Source organism: Tamandua tetradactyla, chromosome 10, assembly GCF_023851605.1.
Source record: "Tamandua tetradactyla isolate mTamTet1 chromosome 10, mTamTet1.pri, whole genome shotgun sequence".
In the NCBI taxonomy this organism is placed as follows: Eukaryota; Metazoa; Chordata; class Mammalia; order Pilosa; family Myrmecophagidae; genus Tamandua; species Tamandua tetradactyla.
The window spans coordinates 41,440,689-41,465,406 of NC_135336.1; the positions used below are offsets into that span (position 1 = coordinate 41,440,689).

The window sequence follows — 24,718 nt, forward strand, 5'->3', positions numbered from 1 at the left end:
AGCTTTCCCCCATTATATCCTCAACTACTCTTCCTAGCCCTTTACTCCTCTTTTCTCCTTCTGGGACACCAATGATTCTAATATTTGTGTGCTTTGTTTTGTCTATCATTTCCCTGAGTTCCCATTCAATTTTTTTTTTTTTTGCCATTTTTTGTTTTGAGTCTTCAAAGTCAATTGTCCTGTCCTCTATATCACTTATTAAAAAGTAGAGTTGTATGAACAGCTTTGATTAGTTGTTCCAACATCTGTGTCTCCTCTGGTGTTTTAATTTGGTCATTAGGCAGGGCTATATCTGTCTGCATTGTGATGTGCTTAGTGATCTTCTGCTGTCTTCGTGGCATGTAAATATCTTTTTTTGTTTGTTTGTTTGTTTGTTTTTTACATGGGCAGACACCGGGAATCGAACCCGGGTCCTTGGGCATGGCAGGCAAGCACTCTTATCTGCTGAGCCACCGTGGCCCGCCCGGCATGTAAATATCTTAATTGATTTACTTTGAAAGTTGATTTCTTTCAGTAGTCTAAGGCCTTGTGTTTGTGGGATGGTTGTACAGCTGGGAGCAGGGCACAGGGTGGAGCACTCCATATGGTTTTGTTTCAGGGCAGGTATGGGTGCCGATTGGAGATGTTACACTGATGCTTATAAATGTAGTTGCCCAGCAGCCAGGGAGGATGTAGCTGTACAGATGCACCAGTCTGGGGGGCATAACCCTGGTGTGTGTTGTTTTAAGGCATGGGGTCCTTTGTGCACATGCAGAGAGCTGCGGCAGCAGATCAGTGTTAACGCCTTTGTGGACTGGGGGCAGATGTGACCTGGCTGCACAGGTTGGCACTTTCTCAGAGTTGGGAAGTGAGGCTGAGGGCTGTGTGCATGCGAAGTTATAGGACTGCTGTAAATTGCAGTTCCCAGAGCTGAATGATGTGATTGGTGGCCCCTGCACATGTGTGGGCCTGGGAGTGCTGTGAAGGGATGCACCAAGCTCAGGGAGGACAGGGTGAGGCGGTGTGACACAATGGGCAGTGAGTGGGGATAGCCTAGGTATGGAGATTAGTTCCTTCAACCTTTGTGTGCTGGCTACAGCCTGCTGGGTGGCTATTTTTGATTGGGTAACCAGAGAACAACTTTCAGGGTGGGTGGCATATGACATTTAAACTAATAGCTGGCAAGAAAGGATCAGTCATGAGAAGATGAAGGGCGAGCAGGCAAAATGGGAAGCTGAAACTAAACCTCTATGGTGAGAATGAGCTAGCATAGGTGAGGGATAGCAACGGTTTGAAATGAAATTTGAAGGTAAATTGGGGCTTGATCTCATGGGGCCTTATAGGTAACACTAGAGTTGGAGGCTTTTTCTCCAGGTGAGATAGGAAGCCCAGTGGGATTTGAGCACTTTGTGTGAGGTGATCTTGGTTATATTTTAACAGGAATATTCTGCTGCTCTGCTGAAGACAAGCTGAGGAAAGTGAGAACAGAAGCAGGAAGATCTATTAAGAAGCTAACTGTCAAGCCAAGAGGTAATGGTTTCTCAGACTAGGTTGTTGGTAGTTGACATTGAGAAAGATGATGAATTTGGGTTAAGTTTTGTATTTTTAACTTTTTACTTTAAAATATTTTCAAACTTACAGCACAGTTACAAATATAATCCAATCCCCAAACAGAGAACTCTTAACAAACCCCTATCTCCCCAGATACCAAGATCCACCAAATTTAATATTTTGCCACATTTGCTATATCATGCTCGCTCTCTCTCTCTCTCTCTCTCGTCTATTTATTTTCTGAACACTTGAGTATAGGTTGTATATATAAGGCCCCTTGAACACTTAATACTGCTATGTACATTCTAAGAACAAAGATATTCACATATGTAACCACCTTATGTGCAATTATGAAGTTCAGGAAATTTAACCTTGACATAAAGTATACAGACAATATTTCATTTTTTTCAATTGTCTAAATAATGGGCTATTAAACCTTTTACCTTCTCTTGCTATATTTCACCCAGGATCATGTATTACATTTAATTGTCATTGTCTCTGTAGTTGGTTACTCTTTTTTTTTTAATTGTAGGAACATATATACAACGTAAACTTCCCCATCTCAACTGCACTCAAGCATATCATTCAATGGAATTATTCACATTCATAATATCACAGTACTCTCACTTCTATTACTAAAATTTACCTGTTCTAGTTTGCTAGCTGCCAGAATGCAATATACGAGTAACAGAATGGCTTTTAAAAAGGGGAATTTAATAAGTTGCTAGTTTGCAGTTCTAAGACCAAGAAGATGTCCCAATTAAAACAAGTATAAAGAAGTGTCCAATCTAAGGCATCCAGGAAAAGATACCTTGGTTCAAGAAGGCCAATGAAGTTCAGGATTTCTTTCTCAAGTGGAAGGGCACATGACAAACACAGAGTTTCTCCCTCATCTGTAAAGGCACATGGTGAACATGGTCAGGGTTCCTCTCTCATCTGGAAGGGCACATGGTGAATATGGCATCATCTGCTAGCCTCTTCTCCTGGCTTCCTGTTTCATGAAGCTCCCTGGGAGGCATTTTCCTTCTTCATCTCCAAAGGCCACTGCGTGGTGGATTCTGCTTCTTGTGGCTATGTCGTTCTGCTCTGCTCTCTCTGAATCTCTTTCTCCAAAATGTTTCCTCTTTTATAGGACTCCAGTAAACCAATCAAGACCCACCCAAATGGGTGGAGACATGTCATCACCTAATCCAGTTTAACAACTGCTCTTGACTAAATCACATCATCAGGGAGACAATCTAATTATAGCTTCAAACATACAGTATGAATAGGGACTATTCTACCTTTATGAAATGGGATTTTGATTAAAGCATGGCTTTTCTAGGGTCCATCCATCCTTTCAACCCAGCACATTACCCATCTCACCAAACAGCAACTTTACGCCCGTTATGCATTAACACTCATTCCCTCTGTCCTCCATACTCTAATTTCTGTCTCTATGAGTTTGCATATTGGTGGCCTGATGTCTGAGCCCCCTCCTAAAGCCCTGTGACAGACCTGCTTTAGCCAAGGACAAAGGTCAAGAAAGTAAGCAATCTCCTCAGAAGGGGAAAAATGTAATTACGGATGTAAAGAACTGCACTGATAATATCTTACCCTGAAACACTAACCTTAGTAAGACATCAGGTCTTAGGCCCCTTTAATGATTATACTAGAGACCTGATGTCCTCATACCATATGGAATGTCTTTGTTCTGAAATCATATACTGCCTCATACATTTCTGTGCCTGTCACGGAATGCTAATGTCTGGCTGGCTGTCACCAGAAAACTTCTCCTGCCTGTAAGTCCCAATAAACCCATGTCACTTCTGTGCCTGGCATGTTTCTCGGTCGAGCAGCCACATGCTCCTGGGCTCTGTACACATATTCTCTGGTATTTTCTTTTTGTTACCTTGTGTCTTAAATTTAACACCCTAAGTCTATGACAGTCTTGTTTGCTCTGATACACAAACTCTGTCCTCCCACCTTTATGTAGTTCTTGTCACAAATTACATATTTACACATTGTGAGTCCAAAATCACTGATTTCTTCTTACATTTTATGCATTTTCCTTTTAGATCCAGGAAAAAAAGGACTATAAAGCTAAAGTACAGTATTGCTTGTGTTTATATTTACCGTGGTGACCCTCATTGATGGTTCTTAATGCTTTAATCATCTGCTTTGCCTGGGCCATCCCTTCCTGTTTTTTTTTTTTTTTGTATGTTTTATAGCCTTTGTGAAAGCTTGAAAGTTTGATATTTTGATGTGTTACCATGGAATTTAGACTCTGAGGCATCTGTTCCTTAAGCTTGTATTCAGCTAGTTTAATATTTTGACAGAGCTCTCCTTGATTGCCAGGAGCTAACAACAACAACAAAAAAAATGAAGAGGAGGAGGGAGAGGAGGAAGAGGAGAAGAGAGTTGCAGATTGATCTGCAGATTGAGTGCTCTCCTTTAGGGCTTGTTCCTACAATGAGTTTAAGAGAATAGCTCCAGACCAAAGTGTAGGGGACACCTTGATCCTTCTTGTGCATGCCCATTCTGCCTTGGGCAAGCACATAGTCATAGGATTTCCCCCTCATTTTTAGGAAAATTTCCTTCTGATCCCAGACACTGCACTGTAAATGCTGCAGCCAGCAATCCCTTGCTTTATGCAGCATTACTTGACTGCTCTTCCCCAGCTCTCTGTAGTAAGGCAGTTCCACGTGTTGCCATCTACGTGCAGGCAAGTTCTAGTATAGTGAGTGAGTCCCTCAGTCCACTACCAGACAGATGGGGCCACACAAACATGCTCCCAATATGCACGTGAGTGTTCCTCTGCTCCCTTTGGAAATGGGACCAGGGATCTTCACATTGCTAGCACAGGCTGGCCCCTCTCTGAGCCAGGGAGGGAAGCAGGAGGGGCCAGCCAGGGCACCAGGAAATCCCACTGATTTTAAGTAGCCTTTTCTTGATTTAGTGCTTGCCCTGCTACTGAAGTCCTTTAACTATTGTCTGGAGCTGTGAAAATTATTTTTCTGCCAGTTTTTGTTGTTTATTCAAAGTTTCTGAGGTGGAATGGAGTCCTGAAGCATCTTACTCTGCCATCTTGAATTGGGAGAAGTTTTGACAGTAGAATTTACATGACTTGCTAAGAGGTTAATAGGTTGGATGTGAAGGATAATGAAAGAAGCAGAATCAAGAATAGTTCCTGTTTGTTTGTTTTACTTAGCATTTTCATGGATTGTAATACTGCTTATAGATTTGGGGCAGGGGTGGAGCAGACAGGGGGAAGTGAAGTTTGAGAGTCTATAATGTTAGAAGTTCCCTGTGGGAGTTATTAGACATCTAAGTGGAATATCAAATAGAAATTTAGATATACCAGTCTGGAGTTGCAAGGAGAAGTGAGGGCCGGAGACAGGTATTTAGATGGGTATATAGATGGCAGGGCAGAAAGAGAATACAGCTCAGAGCATCTGTTGGTTCCTCATTTAGAGAAGAACTACAAGAGGGCAGAAATTCTGATGAAGCTGGTTTGAAGCTATGAACAAGGTAGACTTCATGGAAGTTCATTATCCACCAACCTCCACATTTACTGTAGTCACTGCATAGTTCATTTTCTCCACTGCTTTCTGCTCCATCAAAGGTTCTTTGTTTGTTTGTTGCTTGTTTTTGGCATGCACAGGCTCCGGGAATTGAACTCAGGTCTCTGGCATGGTAGGCAAGAATTCTGCCACTGAGCCACCATTGTACCACCCAGCCACTGTTGCACCGCCCACTCAAAGGTTATTAATTCAAGTTTTACTTGCACTTTTTCTGGCCTCATCTAACCAAGCTTTGTTTTTTAATGTGTCAGGTTATTAATTAAATTCATGCAATTTTAAAACAGTTTGCCTCACTCTCAGCGTCTCTCCCCAAGCTTTTTACCATTTAAATTAAGCTAGCACTTATTGAATACTTACTTTCACACGTGCTTTAATGACTACTCTTAAGACGTTTTCTATTTTTAAAATGGATTTTATGATAGAATCATCATTAAAGCCTCTTTTGAATGAAATCCACCCAATTGAATGCAATTCAGACTTAAACATTTTTGTTTCCACTGTTATAAGCTTTCTTAACTTGAGTATTACATATTAGAAGTTGTTATGTCTGAAAAAAGAACAGAAACTTAGAATACACCAGAATAAGAATATTCTCCTCAAATCCTGATTCATCATGTCTGTTTAAGTATGTGTTATGTGTGAAGTTATTGTAAATTTTCTTCTTCTTTTGAATTTCTATTCCTTATTAAAGCAGAACCTTGAATTGTGCCTAAGAAAAATGTTGAGGCATCCCTAATATACTTACCATGTTAGGCATTAGATAAAATGTCAACCAAATGTCTTATGATACATAAAAGATGAATTTAATCAGAAAGAAAAACTCCTAAAGTGGATCGGAGGTCTCAGACTCTAATCTTAGTGAAGAGGTTGTTATAGGCAAATGGTGCTATCACTAGAGCTTGGATGTGTTGGTATGTGTGTGCATGTTAAATGATAGATGGTGAGAAAATTACAATTAATAACTTTATTTAAACAACCAACAAGATGGGTAAGGAATAGCTTACTAGCACTTTTGGATGGAATATAATTGAGCTTAAACCAAATAAATAAGCCAATAGACCACAACCTAATGCTACTGAAGGCTGCTTTAATAAACTTGCTATATGTAAAATGTCCAAGTCCAACTATTCTCTGTAATAAGACCCTTCTGCAACAGTATTCATATCTGAACATCACATTTTAAGAGAGGTACAAACAAATTGCATTGTGGTCAGAAAAAATTTAAAGGGACCAAAAACCAAATAATTTAAAGATCAGTTTAAGACTAGGGTGATTTATCCTAAAAGTATAGAAGATTCAGGTGACTATATGATGTCATATTAATATAATGTGAAAAACTTTAGCCCAAAAGGAAGATTGCATTTTTCTCTATGGCCCCAAGAAGCACAACTGAGGTCAGCAAAGTATGTCCAAGAAGAGATATTTTGGGTTCTTTGTAAGGAAGAATTTTCCTTTGATAATCAGACGTGCCCAAATAGGAGTGAAATCTCTCCTAGCGTATTTAAGCAAAGGCTGTTATATCACAAAATAGAGTTGTGTGCTTGGAACTGAGGCATTGGTTCTTCCTAACCCAGAGATTTTCCTCTATCCTAAGATATCTCCCCATCCATGAAACCGATGCTTATTTAGCCAAACCATCAACAAGTTTTATTTGCTTGCTTTTGTAATATAGAAGACAGTTAACCTCAGTGAAAAACTTCCTTTGTGACCTAATATGCATCAAACCAATGTGTATAAAAATGAACTCTTTTTGTCCCCTTCTTGAATTTTCTACTTTTTAAATATATATATAAGCATAAATAAATGTATTCCCCCCCCCCTTTTTTGGCATGTTCAGTTAGAGACTGTCGCAGTCCTTTTTCTCTAAAAAGTGTGTCGTACATTCATCCTTCTTATCTTCCTATTGCTAGAGCTACCACAGGATTCTAGAACCTCAACCACTCAAGTCTAAACTAGGTCACCAAACTCTTAACAAAGTCCTTGCTACCAGTTTCTTCCTTTCCGTATTTTTTTTAGATATTCAGCCATACTAATGCTCCTCAAATACTTGTTTTATTTTGTCTGTACCCTCTTCAGTAACGTTTAAATTTGTTACTAACTATAGAATTAGTACAGATTCCTAATTATAGCATTTGAAACTTCCCATAATTTAATATTTATTAGCTATTGATTTTATAGTTTTTGATGCAAACTTTCTAGCTCAGGGGCTGAAATCTTTCTTTTACCTGGACAAATAGATGTGATTTTTTATTATGCTTCTACTTACCTCAATCTTTAGTCCCCATCTATGAATTTATATTTTCCTCCCTAAATATTCTTGAAGATCTAACTTACTTTTTCTATAGGATATTCCCTGATTTCTTTTGTCCAAGTTAAATGCTTGTTTCTTCCTTACTTTTATAATAGACATTATATATTAATATTAAATACCTGTTGAATAAACTACTAGCATTCAACTTACAGTGTATATGAGATAAAACCCAGATATACACTGTATATTTTGTCCCAGTAACTTGGCTTAATTTTGTATATGTAATCACAGTTACACAACATTTATATCACACAACATTAGACCATTAAAAAAGTGGAAATTCTTTGCCAATATCCATAGGTTGGAAGAAGTCCTTCCATAAAATAAATTAAGCCAAAAGAGCCAGAATACGTGCTATCTACATTTGAATGTACAAAAGAAGACTGGCCAGAAGCTGGATGAGCCGCGGTAGCATCTAAAACAGTTTGCTATTTTTAGCTCTGCTAAGAAATAGCTAATTTCATGCAAGCATTACCTCACACCTGATCCAAAGAAAAAGAATCTCTAGTTATATTTTATATACGTTGATGCAACAGTAGAACTGTTTCATGCTTTAAGAATCAAGCAGGGAAGAGCATAAGAAAAAGAAAAGAAACTTAGAAGTTTTGTGGTTTTGTTTTTTTGGGGGGCAGACATATTTATGACAGAAAAAGAGAAAAAAATAAAAAGAAAAGGCTGTCAGATTTAGCAACTGTGAAGAATTGAAGTGGTTATTTCTCCAAGAGTTTTTAGAAACCATTTTCCTAATGTTCCTTTAGGATATTGACTAACTTAGTGTCTCTCTCTCTCTGCTGTTAACATTCAACTTACACAACCCCCTCATTTATCCTTTTATGCATATTAAAAGAAATCAATTTTCATAACTTGATTGCCTTCTCAGCAATCTTCTTGTGATCTGCTAGACTAAGAGGGAAATGGAAAAGCGGTCATTTAAAAAGTAGGTAGCTATAGGGCAAGGAAAAGAATGGAAAATCGGTTGTATTTATCACCTCAGTCCCTTTCCAGAGGCTGCCTTCCAAAATACCCTCTTTTATTTTCAAATTCATCTTTCTTCATATTCAGATGTCACTCTAGCTAGTAAGAAAGTTGTTGGTCTATTTCATATGGAAGTGTTGTTCGTGTGGATATCCCTTTCATTACTATAGAAAATATAAGCTGCACAAATCTCGTGACCTCATCCTGCCTTCATCCTCGCTTGCTGGTTATGAAACTACATTTGAAAGTATATCTGCATTTTCATTAATACTGAAGGTTAAGTAGAAGCATGAATCCTTCTTGGTCTTCACCTTTATAATATTGGAAATAGTCATTTTTCTTCTAATTGACAATCAAAAGAAAACAGGGCATGACAAGGTAAAAAGAAGGACTCAGTGACTTTCTTTGGCAGGGTGAATGTTTGATGGATAGGGTTTATTTACATAATCAAAATTATCAACCCTACTGAAGCATTACACTGGACTTAAATTGTACCCTTGATGACTCATCTCAATTATCCCTGAGTAAAAATGTAGCTATTTGGGGAAGGACAACACATTAAGCTTGTCTACCCCCCCACATGTGAGAAAGTTTGTTATAAATTTTCAATCAGGCAATTGGGAGAAAGAGACCACTTGAAACAACTGAAGGTGAATCAGGCAAGTTCTGACATTAACACGAGTAGTGAGTGAGTCCTGGAAACTTGAACTTGGTTGATACAGCAGACTTGGTCAATATGCAAGAGGCACATATGGTTCTGCGTGTGTATATATGATAGGGTGTGTACGTGTGCAGGATGGCAACATGATGACGTGAGAAAGTTGTGCTGAAAGGGGAGAGGAGAGACCATTGATGATGACCAGACGAGCCCATTATACCCAGGGCCAGTTCTGATTGGAAATATTGGAAACTGAGTTTATAGATTGCATAGTCTGGTAAAATGTCTACAGAGAGATCCTGACAGTCGGCAGATAGAAACAAGAGTTTTTGGTGATAGACTTATACTGTTGATTCCTGCCCCACCCCATTTACCTGTAACTATGTAAAAGTAGAAGATGCTTTTAGAAAGCTGGGCCTTAATACTCTTTCTGATTCCGCAGCCTACAACACCAAATTAATAATGGAAGTGAATCCCACTAATGAATATATATGCTGTTTACTCTTAGATTTTGGAATCAAAATGAATTTTGGAAAGTAAATGAAAAAAAGTCCAAAATGTTGTCCTTGGTATGTGCTATGTTTCCTCATGTCATCATATAAGGCCACTTTCTTTTCTATGTTATTACTGTTTCACATAATATGAAAGGGTACCTATAACAGTTATTTGGTTGTTAGAACATATGATGGATGAAAAATGAGTAAACCACACAGTTTTTTTTTTAACCTCCTTGGTATATGGGGCCACCCATAAACTTACAGATATTAAAGTGAATTTAATAGTTTTGATTTTGAACCTTTCATTATTATTTTGTTTTGCAGAATTATTACTATTTACAATTTAAATCAATATTTTATTACGACAGGAAATAGTATTTTATTCTCTCTTTCACTTTGGTGACTGGAAAATGAAATTTGCTATAAATGAAAACCAGTATTTAAATATCGAATTATTCAGAGAATTGTATGTAAAAGTATAAGTATATTCAACTATATAAATTACTCTACATGGCTATGTAGAATTTTACACACACGCATGATCAAAGTTGCATAATTTCTTTTGGAGGTAGATTATTATGATGTGGATTTTCTGCTAGGTAGAGATACACATTCTGTTTTAACAAGGTAATCCTCTGTTTTTTTCCTGTCTACCAGCCTTACCGACCCATCTTGAACCCATTAGCTGATAATCTGAAATACCCATTCACCTAAACTCTGGGTTTCTTTGGTTCTTTTATTTCTGCTACACCTACCCAATCAAATCACAAACATGTTCTAAAGGTACGCTCTTCCTTCTCTAATGCCCAGGTCAAGAAATTTATAAATTCTTCCAAGTTGGCATCATTATTTAATTCATGGTCTCCAAATCACAGTGTATGTTCAGAGTAAATTTTCAATCCTCTTATTTGATCTTGTCCTTTTCCCTTTCTTTCAATGCAAAATCTTCCTACTCTCTTCAATTTCCCTTCAATTTGAGAAGACAATTTTGTTTCTACTATTTCATCAAGTCGAAAGTGAAATATGGTCAAACATGGGACCATGATCACTCTCAACCTCTTACCACTTCAAGGAGTTTTTTACACTTAAATATATCCATGGCTCCTCCTTTCCACTAATTCTCAGAGTCCTCCTTGTTACCATTCTTAGATGAGATGTCCCTTGATTTCTTTCATCAATTCCTCTTTCAGCATACCAAATCATGCTTACATTTCTTTCATTCCAAAATTTTGTCTCATTATCCCAATTTGTAGCTGACTTTACCTGTAAGAACTGTCTACTGTCTGAACTCTTTTCCATTCTTATACAGATTTCCTAAAAGAATAATCTCTCTTGTCTTCATTTCTCTATTGCCCATGCTTCTCAACTTACTCTTCAAATGACATTGTTCCCACTAAGATCACAAATGATGTCTGAATTGTGAATTCCAACGGATGCTTTGGCAATCCTGTTTTTTTTTTTTTCACAGATGACCTCCTCTCCTTCATTTAAAAGTCTCTCTCATTCCCTGGAAAAGCTGTTCTTCTTGGTTCTAGTAAACCACACTCAACTGGTTTCTTTTGTGATTCTCTATTCTGTCTTCCGTCTTTTGTGATCTCTCTCTCTCTCTCTCTCTCTCTCTCTCTCTCTCTCTCTCTGTCTTCCCCTCTGTTTTTCTCTGAATGTTGATCTTCAATGTTCAACTCTCAACTCAATGCTCTTCATATCCTATAAACTCTCCCTTTATAGTTTTATAACTCTCAGGTACAGCTGAGAGTTGTAAATGATGCCAAATCTATTTTTATATATATTCAATCTACCTATTCCATAGATGCCTTCTGCTTTGTATTTCCAAACCAAAATTCATTCTCCCTTTTCCCTAAATAGATTGTCATTTCACATTTTCTTCCCTTGGTGACTGGAAAATGAAATTTGTTATAAAGATAACTATCTTTCATTCAGTTATTAAAACTAAAATATTGGCAGCTATTCTTGACTCCTCCAACGTCTACACTTCTCATATTCACACAATTATCTGTGACCACTAAATTTACTAATCAGCAGTCTTGAACCCTAGTTGCCAATTAAGATCACCTAGGGTGCTTTAAAAATATCCAAGATCAATTAAAACAGAATCTCAGGGATTGGGGCTTGAGAATTTGTTACTGTAAAGTGCAGAGATGGCTTAGAAATACTTTTCTCAATACTTATTAAATATTTCACTTCTACTATCACTGCCGCATTTCAGGCCCTCACAATCACTTATTTCATGTGTCCTAATTAGTCATCCTGCTTTCAGTCTTGTCCCCCTCCAATCTATTATCAATGAGCCACCAGGGTGAACTTAGTGCAATATAAATGTTATCTAATGTTACCTTACACATTCTCCCCTGGAGTAAATTCTCCAGTGACTCCCCATCAAGAAAAGGATCAAATTCAAATTTTCACTTGGGCATATGAGGCCTTATCTTAATTTGCTCATCATTTGCCACTCTTTACTTTGTTTTTACCATTCTCTGCTTCCTACAAAGTGGGCCCATTTATTCCCTCTGCATACATAGATGCTTCTCTTTCTATACCTTTACTCATGAGATCTCCTGACCAGAATGGTCTGGTCATGATTAAATATTAAGCCCTTTTCATCATATAATAATGATAATATATTGTGTATATATATGATAGTGATTTAGGAGTCACTTTTTCCAAACTGTGTTAGGTTCCTTTCCTCAGTGTTCTCATAATGACCTGTGTTTACCAAAATCACTGCACTTACCATGTTTAAAATGATTTCTTTATGTGCTTGGCTTCTTTTTTTTCACCTTTTGTTATATTTCTTTTTTTTTTTTTAACTTTTTAAACTGTATAATATAATATATATACAAAGCAAAGAAAGAAAAAAGCAGTAGTTTTCAAAGGACACTTCAATAAGTAATTATAGGACAGATCCCAGAGTTTGTCATGGGCTACCAGACCATCATCTCAGATTTCCCTTCTAGCTGCTTTAGAATGCTGGCTGCCTTCTTTTTGAAAACAATGACTGTGCTTCATTATCTTTGTATTTCCTGGTGTCTAGCATAATGATTGGCATATATTAGATGCTCAAAATAGGATTATCAAATAAATGAATAAATGAGCAGATAGGATTCATAGCTGATGAAACAAAGTGAATGCCTAATAGATGTTACCTCCTGAAGCCATCAAGTGATTTTAAAACATAGAAAGGGATAATTTTTGTACATTGACAATGAGGAGTTTGCGAACTAATAGGGAAGACTCAAAACATATTAGATCTCTTTTGTCATCATTAGTTAATCTTGTAGGTAATTTGCATCTTCTGATTTATACATTCAATCAGACCTTTCTGATCTGAAAGGTCCTACTTTGGCTAAGTAGAAAATAAATGAATATAAAACTTGTCTACATTAATACTAGTTGGTCTAGTAGTCACATTTCTCATAGAATTGCATGGTTTTTGTACTACAAGTTAATCTCCTGTGAGTTTGAGTTTATGTCTTATTTCTTTCAGGATCCAATCATCTTGGATAAATTGATTACTTTCTAACTCTGCTAAAACTGAATCATGAGATCAATACCAAGATCCTCTCTAGCTTTAAAATCCTAAATTTGTGTATTATTTAATTTGAAAAATAAAAATAGAAAGACAATGTTGTATTATTTTGTATAAGTCAGAACATATAGGGGAACGCTAGAGAAATTATTATGACAGAGTCTATCAAATTTTACATTGTTCACACAAATTCTTGAGGGAAAGTTACCCATATTTTTCTGAATCAAGGTATGAAATTTAGGGGAGCATGGAAAATGTACTATGAAATATCAGGAGTGAGATGGAGGTATGAAGGATCATAGAACTGGGAAAAAGTAGCAGGTTTACTTCAAGTTTTAAAGAAACTATTTAATAGTTAATTTAAATAAAATCTTTTTTATACAGAATGACTACAAAACAAATCATTGTCTGAACAGATGAATTGATTTTGAAGAAGTCAGTATTGTTTCAGACATCTACCTGTTTAATCTGAAATAAACTTGAGGCTGGATCCAATGTTCTGGAGCAGCTAGAAGGAAAAATATGAGATAATGCTGTGGTAGCCCATGACAAACTCTGGGATTTGTCCTATAACTACTTGTTGAAGAGTGCTTTGAAAACTATTGCTTTTTTATTTCTTTGCTTTGCATATATGTTATATTACCCAATAATAAATGTTAAAAAAAAAAACAAAAAAAAAAATTGAGGCTAGAAATCTCTTAGGGAAGTCCCTTAAATAATTTTGCCCATTCTGTACCCTGCAGTATTGAATTACTCATGATTACTGGGCCCACATGCTGCAATGAGAATTGTGCATAATTTACTATATATACTTACATATAATAAACTTTTAACAATATACTGTATTTAGTAATAACAAACTCTAGCTTATGCTCACAAAGGAACTGAGGATAACTCTTAATAAATTAAGAGAATGATGTTGATCTAAATTAATTTTCTATTTCAGCTGGGTATCCTAAATTGACATTGTCTATTACAACCTGAATTGGGATCTCCAGTTCTTGCTTCAAGAACTGACCTGTAAATCATAATTTTAATTCTTAGAATAAGGATGTTGTGGTAGGATTTGCCAGTTTCCTGACACAACAACTATTTATTCCTTTCTCTTTATAAACAAAACATGAAGTTTTAGATGGATACATTGCTTTTCATAATAAAAAGCACACTGGCTTCCAGACTCTTTTGAAACTAGGTTTGGCCATGGCTCTAAGTTGTAGACATGAGGTATTCAAGATAAGTTTTTTATGGGACTTTCTTGAAGATGGCCTAAAGGGCACTGATTTGCCTGGAGATTCCATTTGCCCTTCCGTCTTTCCTTTTTTGCTTTTAGCATTGAAATCAGTGGTGATGATAGGAGCTCCAATAGCCACCTTGGAAAATGAGGTGACTCTTGGTGGAGAAAGCCAAATAGGAACATGGATCCTTGAGAAAGTTGCCACAATTTCAGCTCTGTAATTCCTACCTTTAGAATTTTTCTATGCGTGGACAAAATCCTATTTAAGCCATTGCTATTTTTGCTGTTTCTGTTGTTGTATTGTTGTAGTTGCAATGAAGCCATGGATCAGTAGCCCCCTCTGCCAACTATTAGAATGTGTTGTTAAGCTCAGTAATATTTGGTAAATCCAGAAATGACTAGGTAACGTTGTCTTATTTCTAACCTTTGAATTTGTGTCCATATTCTCTCTTTCTGCTAAAAGATCAGCATTTAGTGTTAAGGCATTTTCTGCTTTTGTGTTAAGATGGGCATTTTAAATCCACTTTGTAAGAAAAAAAGAATATTTTGCTTAGAATTGTGAATAAAGTAGATTTGCCATTGTGCATATTTAAATATGTGCATAATATTTAAAAGAAAACAATATTATACTTCCTATGCAGTATCATTATACAATCATTTCATTTATTAGATAAATGGTGTTTTTTTTGAGCAGCTATTTTGGGTCAAATAAATTATGGGCTTTCTTATTTAATCAACTCATGCCCAAGATCATGGGGATTACTTGTGAATTTGCAGATAGTGGAAAAAAGAAAAGAAAGAAATTGAACTGAATGAAAAAAATCTAAATACGTGTCTGAAATAGTTGTCTTCTTTTTAAATTTTTAATATGCTTAAAAACAGGAATATAATGTGCATTTCCCAAGATGGCACCAGCCTGTGGGTACAAATGATGTCATATAACTATTAATGTTAAATATTAATGCTTAAATTAAAAGATCTCAGAGCTGCCTCTACAGTATTTCTCAGCATTCTACCACAAATTCTTCCCAGTCTCTTCTTGGGGGCAGGGGTCATATATGTATCAATGCCAGTTTGCTCATATTCTTTCCTATTGGTTGGTTTGGTGCTTACGAGACTCTTCAGATGGGATTCCCACCGTAATGCATCCCGTCAGCATCTTCCAAGAGAACACAACTCTCCTTTAAGGATGCCATATCCAAGTTTTGTCTAGATCATAAATCCCCAAGCTGCCAAATGATGATGCACTCACTTCAGACTACACTGTGCTGCAGGATGACTTGTTCTTAGGGAGACTATTTCTCAAGCCAACTCTGTTGCCTTGAAGTATTACTGCTTATGACCTGAGTACCACAATGTCTCCTATGAAAACATTTCTTTGTGGTCTTATGTAAACTCCCTCAGCAAGCAGTTCTTCCTTACTCTAACTCTTTTGTCACCGTTGTATCTGCTCAGGAATACATTTTTTCCCCCCAGAAGTTCTCTATCCTCCCATGTACGTCAGTTGGCAGGGAGAACTACTGCCCAATCAGATCATCAAACATAATCAAACTCTGAATCCTAGTTTGGACTTAATTGGGAATCTGCTACCCTAGAACTTAATTTGAAATCTCTGTTGAAATACCCAGTTGAGAATGAAGCTATAATTTCTTGACTCATTTTATATATATATACACACATACTCACAAACATATTTATACATTTATACATGTATAGTCCATACCACAAAGCCTGTGGTTTGCATCAACATGATATACCTGATACCACTGGCAGTGCCATTTTCTTATTAAGTCATCTCTTTAAGTTGCATAAAATAATATAAAAGGAATGGCATTGACTGGGTGATGGTGGCACAGTAGCAGAGTTCTTGCTTGCCATACCGGAAACCTGTGTTTGATTCCTGGTGCCTGCCCACGCAAAAAAAAAAGGAATAGCATATGCTTTAACATGTATTTTACTAATTCTACATTTATCCATATTAATAATATACTTAGTTATAATGTTACCTTAAGTCACTGTTTGCTATGCTCTGAAAATATAATTTACATTCTTTTTAGATTTATTTTAAAGATGGCTGATGGTTTGAAGCTGTATGCACCCCGGAAAACCATATGTTTAAATTTAATCCATTCCTTTAGGTGTGAACACACTGTAAGAAGGACCTCTCGATAAGGCTATTTCAGTTTAGGTAAAACCCAGTCCAATCGGTATGAGTCTTAATCCTATTACTGGAGTCCTTTATCAGGAGAATGAAATTCAGAGATAAGGAAAGAAAGCCACAGGAAGCAAGAGGCTGGTGATTAACAGTACCCAGAAGAGAAAGAAGATACCAGGAGATGCCACCATGTGCCTTGCCACGTGACAGATGAGCCAAGGATCACCAGCAGCCAGCCCCAGAATGCTGATTTTTAGGAAGAAAGTACTGCCTTGATGATATCTTGATTTGAACATTTTCCTGGCCTAAAAACTGTGAGCAAATAAATTCCCATTGTTCAACCCACCCCATTTCATGATATTTTCTTGAGCAGCCTAGGAATTTAAAAGTGACCCAAAGAGTTTTTCTCTTTTCAGTTTCCCCTTAGTAAATGAAGCTGCTGTTACCATACTAAAAGGAGATATGGATGGGGAGAGGAGATATGGAGAACACTTTTGTAGACAAACGATGTGAAAGCAAGGAAGTATATATAATTCCATAGAAATATTGACCAAGAAAATCAACCACATTTTATCACCTGACATTGCAGCTTTTCCCCCATCAAACAGAAATCTTTACCAACAGAATTTAAAGTTGTAAAGAGAGTTCATAAAAACTCAGGAGGCTTAAATAATCAGTCAGCGTTTATAGCTAGAAAATGGTCAGAACCATTGGGAAAACATTTTATCACATTAACAGGCTACTGAAAGAGTAGAGATAAAACAAAGCAAAATATCACAGTATTTGAGCAGCCCAAAGTGAAAAGTGTATTCAATACTATAATTGTAATGGAAAGAAGGTTCCGAAATTGTTAGTAGTATATATGGTAGGGAAAAACAAATGCAAGGCATTTGTTTAATCTACGATCTTTTCAAAAGAAGGGTCTCAGCAGGGTGGTTATTTTCCTGTTAAGACTAGCCCGGTGTGGGCCTTTTAAGAGAGGGCAGAAGGGACGGAGCCACAAAAATGCTGGGAGTGAATGGCAGATACAAGAAGGTTTTTTTCAGGAAAGAGAAATCTGTGTAGAACAAAGATGACTCACACAAAATACAAATGGTGTTTTCTCTCAAGTCATTTATGCAGAAACTTGTCCTAACTAAAAAGGTGCAACAAGTACATTAGCAAATGATTGCTTTTTTCTGTGTGTTTCACCACCACCTAGTTCTTGTACTGCCCTGGCATAACAACAGATCTGGCCGGTGTTGTCAATTTATTTGCTTTTTTCCATCATCTTGATGTGCGATCTGCAACTCCCCTGGGAATTAACAGTAAAAGGGAAACGCTCATTAATTTAGAAAGTTTTGGTTGGCAATCAGGTGTGTTACCCTGAGCCTACCCTAGGTGAGGTTTATACTTCATCTTGACAGCTTGGTGACTGCTGCTCTTCCTTAACAGTCAAGGAGAAGCATTGCCTTAGACCTGCTTGGCTGCCGTCCTGTGCAGAAGAGTTTGGCAGCCCTAGGGAGATGAATTTCTTTAGCCTTGGACACGCCCAGAATAGAGAAGCAACACCCTACAGCCACTACTCTGTTGCTACGAAACAAAAGACAAGGAAGGTGAGCGGAGCAGGAAGTCCCGCCTTTGAGCCTCAGTCCTCCTTAGCTCCCCCTCCGACGCTCACGCCCACCTGCCCACCCCTTATTGGTCGGCTCACTGGCGCCTTGCGTTCTTTCTTCCATTTCCTTTCCCTGTACGATATTCGTTGCAGGGCGAGTCCAGGCCCTGCCATGTCCCTCCGAGTTCCTGCGATCCCTCTTCATCTGGGACGTGCGGAGAGTCGGCCTTCCTTTGGGGCCATTGTGTACGGTGGAGGACGTGGAGGAGGTGCTAGTGCGAGGAGGACGGGCGTCTCCCCCCGATTGGAGCCAGCCGCTGTCGGGCAGCTCGCGGGCGCGTGGGATTGGCCCAGCCGGGCGCGCCCCCGCCCCCGACTCCTCCCCGCTCCCGGGTCTCCGAGTGCATGTTACTGGGGTGGGGTGTCCAGCGAGTGGTCTCCTCCTCCTGCTAGCGCTGCTGCGGCGTCCCGCGGCAGGCGGGAGGGGAGCACGGGTGTGGATTTGCCTTGACGGTAACTGTTGCGTTTCCCCCTCTCGGTGGCCTGCACTCTGGGTTGCTCCTTCCTCGCGAGCGCAGTGTTACGGCGATTACACACTCCCCGCCCGGGCTACCCACGCACCCTGGGCTGCTGGCGTGTGGAGTCGGAGCCACTCTCACGTGTGTCTTGGGACAGCGGCCGTGCGGAGGGGCCAGGAGGAGCCGGGACGCCAGGGACCCTCGACGCTTTTTTTCCAGCTGGCTGACCCTGGGACAGCCAGGCTTGGGCCGCCGCGGAAGAGGGGACAGCCCCCGGCTTCCAGCTGCTGTCGCCGCCGCCGTCACAGTTTGAAGAAGGGTATTTAATTACTGAAACCCGGGCAGGGCCGGGGGAGGGGGGGGGGAAGAGGGAGAAAAGGGTGACGCGCTGCTGGGCTTGCAGACCACCCTGGGAGGTGCGCCCACCCGAGCGCCCGAGGCGGATGGCGCTGCGGGCGCTGGAGGCGCGAGGGGTACTTTGTCCTTTCTCTGTCCACCTTCCTCCCCCAGCTGTGGTCTGAGAGTGGCAGGGGAGGGGCCTGAGCCGGGAGAAGGCGCAGAAGTCCCGAAACAAAGCTTTGGACCTACCCCCACTCCCACTTCTTTGGGTGAGACCTAAGGCTGGGAGCGAAAGAAGTGAACTCTTCTGCTTTCCCTGCTCTTTCTTGTCAGTCACTCACTCTCTCTTTTAAAATGGCTTTGTTGTTTGTTGGTTGGTTGGTTTGACTTCTTAACTTGGGGATAACTACTCTCAACCGCTTATGTTTAAAGAAATGTATGCGTTTCAGTACTTGGCGATTTTAGCGGGGAAAATCCAAGTCCTAAGCCTTTGTTGACAAGAGACGTGTCCCTTATGCTTGTGTAGAATAATCTCTACGTTTATATAACGAGGCAAAATCTAACAGAGTGAGAGTGAGCCTTCTTAGTGAATCTTCAAGCCTCTGGGCTTCGGTTGATTTTGGGGGTTAAGGCCGGGAGCGGGAGAACATTGTGTTCTTTAGTTGGAGGCATCCTAAATTGCTTTTTTGTGATGAGTTGGGTATTAATCAAGCCTTTGCAACTTGAAATGTGAGGAGGACTCATCTTTAACTGTTAGTATTCTGAAGGTAAATCCCTGAACCTACTGTGTGTAAAGTTTGAGATTGTAAATGCTCTTCGGAAAGTTGAATCTGGGTCTCTAGGTTTTGTTCTCATTGATGGAGGACTTACTGGGTATGAGTTAGACTGTTTAGTTTTCTGTTGGGTAAATATTTTCATGACCGACTAACTTTTCCTTTTCTGTTTGCTTTTCAAAGAACTAAGATCCAGATGGCAAATTCTATGAATGGCAGAAACCCTGGCAGTCGAGGAGGAAATCCCCGAAAAGGTCGAATTTTGGGCATTATTGATGCTATTCAGGATGCGGTTGGACCCCCTAAGCAAGCAGCAGCAGATCGCAGGACTGTGGAGAAAACTTGGAAACTCATGGATAAAGTGGTGAGCACTCTCTGACCATGCCTGTACATAGTTCTCTTCACTCTGAGGGTGGTTTCTTTAGATTTATTTATACTATTAATTTCTAATAAATATTGCATGGCAACAATCTTTTGATTTGGTTCACTCTTTCTTATACCTACCCTGTGTGCTTTGAAAAGTTGGATTCAAAGCAGAGACTTGTGTTTTGTTTTGTTTTTTTTTTCACCTTTTGTCCTGCCCTTCAAGGTTCAAGGTTCCTCTATATGACTCAGATATGCAAAGCTTTTACTGTTGGCTGCTTTTTCTTGGTACATGGCCATAGAATAGTTTGGAGGTGTTTGTTCTGTCTTGTATGAAGTTGTGTGACTCTTAGATTAAAAACAGTACAAACAAGAATTTGAGAAAAGCTTCGATGGAACGTTCATGACAACCACATGCATGCTGCTAAGATTATTTACTTGGGAAAAAACCAAATTAGCCCTTAAGTGAAGGAAGCAGTATTCATCTTCATTAAGAAACTTTTGTTGTTGTTATTGTTAATGGTAAAGTTACAGTTTCTTTCATCTACTATTCCATTTTAAACAGGAAACCTTTTTGATGCACATTGTTTATTGTGAAAGGAAAATTTGTGTTGAGAATGGTGGGGCTGAGAGTATCAGAAACCTCTGTGGTTTTTGCAGGTTGCTTTCAGATGAACTAAAATTTCACAAGAAGAAATTAAGCTGGATTTTAATACTCAGAAAGTCCAGTTAAAAGGCACCTGGAATGCCTTACAGGGATCAACTCAGAAAACTATAGCTGTTAGTGTCCTGTTTTACTAAGTAACATTATGCAATAAATATAATTACAGTGTAGCTTGCTGCTGTGCAAAATAAATGTCTCTTGCTTTTGAAGCATTAACCCTATCTCCATGTATTGGTAAAGGTTCACAGCACCCTATGGCTTTTTTTTTTTAATAGATTTTTAGGGCTCATTATAAATTTTGTTGAACCAGAGTTCTTGATATATTCATAAGAGAAGAAATGGAGGCTTAAAAAAATTCTTCTGTAGGGATTTGCTAAAGCCACTGTGGAATCCTGTGGCAGTGTTCACCTTTGCTTTGGTTTGGAACTGAGTGTAAATATTGACCACAAAAAGCCACTGTTGGTAGTATTAGCAGTACAGGAAGGTGACAAGATTTACTTTATTTTCATTTATTTGTATAGAAAGTGCAGATGGATAGATGAATGATGGACATGTCGTTCTGTAGCTGGTGGTGCTAAATGCAGAGCCAGAATATTTTTGCCAGATAAATACCCATATTTTGGGGCTTCAGTGTGACCTATTTAAGCTTCTGCCAATTTATTCAAATTGTTATATTAAAGTGTTCCAGACAGAATGATGTCATGGTGTCAGAACATTGCAACTTGCTGCTTGGGGTCAGGTTTTGATTTTAGCATTGGATACTTAAGAATGAGGAGTATGTACTTGGGCAAATTGAATATATTTGGCACGCACAATCCAAACTCTGTATGCAATTGAAGATTACTCACATTGCCTAAGTCATTAGTTGGTGATTAAAAAAGGAATTCAAGGGTTTTCCTTATCTGTTATATATTGGGCAACAAATGGATCAGAGTCTACACAGGGCGTTGTTCCTCTCTCCTCACCCTCTCCTTTGGGTGGTCAAAATTTCTACATTGGTGAGTGTTTACTAGAGCATCAGATAAAAATGATTTTATTATATGAGGAAGTGGTTATGCATGTCTACTCTAAAGTGATTACTTTTAAAGCAACAAAAAATGAAGTGCATGATTTTTGTCTGTAAGTCGTGGTTAGCATAAGTTTTATCCACTTCTAATTATTTATTCATGAGTTAAGCATCCACCATTGTTTTTATTTTTAACCCTTTTGTGGGTTTGTGTTTAGCTTCTCTGCTTGAGAGACTTGAGTCACCAGGAAATTTATTATCTGAAGTCTCCACTTAGTGGAATGTGGGTGTGGGTGTTGGGAGAGGTATATTGCGTTGACTTTCTCTGTTTGTCTTTATTATTTATTTGTCAAAGGTGAAAATTGTTTTGTTTATTTGTGAGTACAATCATGGGTTTTTTTGGAGGGAAATTACGTGAATTTTTATTAAGAAGTTCTGTATGTTTATTTCTACTTTATAGCACAGCGAGAGAAAGGTATTGATAATTATTACTTGGCAATATACTTTATTTTACTGTGTAATGAAAAGCGTGTCCTGTGTGTTTATCTTTTCATATTTGTCAGTGATGAAGGAAATGGTACAAAATATGAACATAGTCCTGATGATTACATCAGGAGCTTTATTATTAGTCCAAAAGTTAATCCCTTGACACATTACCTAAGTGTTTTGTAAAATAACTACTAAAGCCTATAAATAATAGAAAATAACTTTCAAGTGTGATAAGTAGTTATGTAAAAAGGGAGTATTAAGTGTATAGTTAACATCTTTTCTTTATGAAACCTCTTCAGAGCAGATCCTTGAAGTACAATATGAAAACAAACTGTAAGTTCAGTGTCTCAGCTACTTACTGAAAAAAAAACTTACTGAAAAAGAACTTATTTTACGGATCATAATGAAGCAGTCTTAGACTGAGGGGAAATATCTAGTTAGTGTGTAGTTTCACCATTTTCTGGGCTCTAGAATGTAAGATGGTCAACTGAAATTTCAGTTTCAGCTGGTTATTATGCTTTCATAGGGTAAGCTTCCTGTACTAGGCCAGTGAGAGTAGAAGAGTATAACTGCCCACTTGTGTTCCTTCAATAGCACAGTACAGGTATTGAGAAAAAGAAGACTAGGCTATCCAAAAGCATCCCATTCAAATATATTTTCTGACCTTAACTAAATGTATGTGTCAGTGTAAGTCTGTAATTGGCCCCAAATCCTCAATTCGGTGGATCCCTATCTAATACAGTGATAGAACTGTTAGTCATGGATACATTATAAGTTCAAATGCACCCAAAATGTGGATTCTGTTCCAAAGGTACATTAGAGACAGGGTTTCTTAAACATTTAATAAGTGTTTATTGAGGGCCTACTATGTTCCTACTAAGTGCTTATTACTGGGGGTGCAAAATTAAGCAAGATATAACCCCACCCCTGTCCCATCAAGGAGCTTGGAGAGTAGCCTTAGAACCAGGCATATAAAGGGATAATTGCCATGTAGCATGGGAAGGGCTGTAATATGGGTCTGTTTGAAGTACAGTAGGAACAGAGTGGACAGCGTCCATCTGCCGTTGGCCATGGGTCAGACAGTTGTTTATCTGGATTCTTTTGCTTTTAGGAACATCATAGTTATGCTGTTGTTGGAAATGCGGAGGTGTGAATAAGGAAATGATTGCTACTCAGAGTGGTAGGAATGATGATTTATTGATGTGAGGTTCCTGAGCATGATTTTCACAAGAGTCTTGGCCTGGTGATGGAAAATAAAGAAAGAATTTTCCATCTAATAGATGTTAAAATGTATGGAGTATACACGGATGTTTGGGAAATTGAGAATTAATTAATTGATGCTAGAGAGCAAAACAAGTTGAACACCTGCCTACATTTTTTCTTGCTATCCTTGTCATTTTTGAAATTACATTCCTGAAAGAGTTTTTAAAAGCACTTAAAAAGTAAAGATGCAAGACAGCCTTTTCCTGTCTTTTCCCCTCAGTACATGTAGTACATTTTTCAGGCTTGGAACATAATTCATTTTCTACCATCATTGTTACCATAATGTGTTATATAGTTTGTTAATCAAAGATGCTTGGGTTATAAAAAAGATATTAAAAAGTAGTAGTAAGTATTTTTTTTCTGTGTGAATTTTTCATATATCTGAAAAATATTACATGTAGAGTAAAACCTTGGTTTTGGGTGCCTATTGTTTGAGCTTGCTGGTTTTGAGAATATTACCTTCTTAGGAAATACAATTTAATTGAATTTTTCCTTATCATGTATTTCCTCTTCCTCATTGACATTTTTCCATGTTAGCAGGATCATGGGTTCCTATTACTCTTGGACAGGAGCTTAAGCACATTAAATGCCTAGATAATTTTGTTTCATATGTAATTGTGTTGCAAGAAATGGCGTGATCCCCCAATTTTCCACTTGTAACTTCTGGGGAAAGCTTTTGATAAAGTGAAAGATTTAAAGGAATCCTACTAAGAGTGACCTTGGTTTATCCCTGTGATAGAAAGCATACATTTATTGGGAGCTCTAATCACTTAGTAGTCTGTTAGCTCATAAAATTGTTACCATTCAGAATTTGAATCACCTTCTTCCTTTCTTTCTAAATTACTTTATATATTATATGTTGATTTCATCATTCATTTAAAGCATTTATAAATATTTTAAAATATTTATAAAACATTTATAAAAAAAGGCATTTATAACTAACCATGCCTTATAGTCAAATATAATACATGCTATAATATAGTATAAATAAAGTGCTGTGACATAGGGTGGTGGTGAATGTTGCTTGCTAGGAGTGAAAAGTTGGTGTAGAATAAAGCAGGGAGGAGGCACTATCCAGATATTCTTTAGAGAATGGTTTGGATTCCAGTGAGTTGGAGGATTTATTAGGCTGAAGGAATAATGGGTAAAGTGAACTTGTTGAATGAGAGAAGGTAGGTTATAGAAAGATGATTAGAGGCTTTGAATGTCCTGTTAAGGAGATAGGAATTTTTAAATTTG

General features: G+C 38.1%; 1 protein-coding gene and 1 long non-coding RNA gene across 7 annotated transcripts in view; one reads left to right on the forward strand and one right to left on the reverse strand.

Annotated features, from left to right (window-relative positions):
• Positions 1–17,377: 17,377 nt before the first annotated feature.
• Positions 17,378–18,372, reverse strand: LOC143648441 (uncharacterized). The gene is made up of 3 exons (XR_013158552.1): positions 18,145–18,372; positions 17,864–18,042; positions 17,378–17,764 (listed from the first exon to the last, which is right to left on the reverse strand). It is a non-coding gene; the product is annotated as an uncharacterized LOC143648441 (long non-coding RNA).
• A 67-nt stretch (positions 18,373–18,439) lies between these two features.
• The window catches only part of CBLB (Cbl proto-oncogene B), a 200,278-nt gene continuing 193,999 nt past the window's right edge, over positions 18,440–24,718 (forward strand). For 3 of the 6 annotated variants that reach the window (XM_077118496.1, XM_077118499.1, XM_077118501.1), the window contains exons 1-2: positions 18,440–18,901; positions 19,878–20,058. In XM_077118496.1, the coding sequence (XP_076974611.1) occupies positions 19,891–20,058 (168 nt within the window). In that variant the 5' untranslated portion in view covers positions 18,440–18,901; positions 19,878–19,890. The other 3 variants (XM_077118497.1, XM_077118498.1, XM_077118500.1) reach the window with 3 other exon arrangements.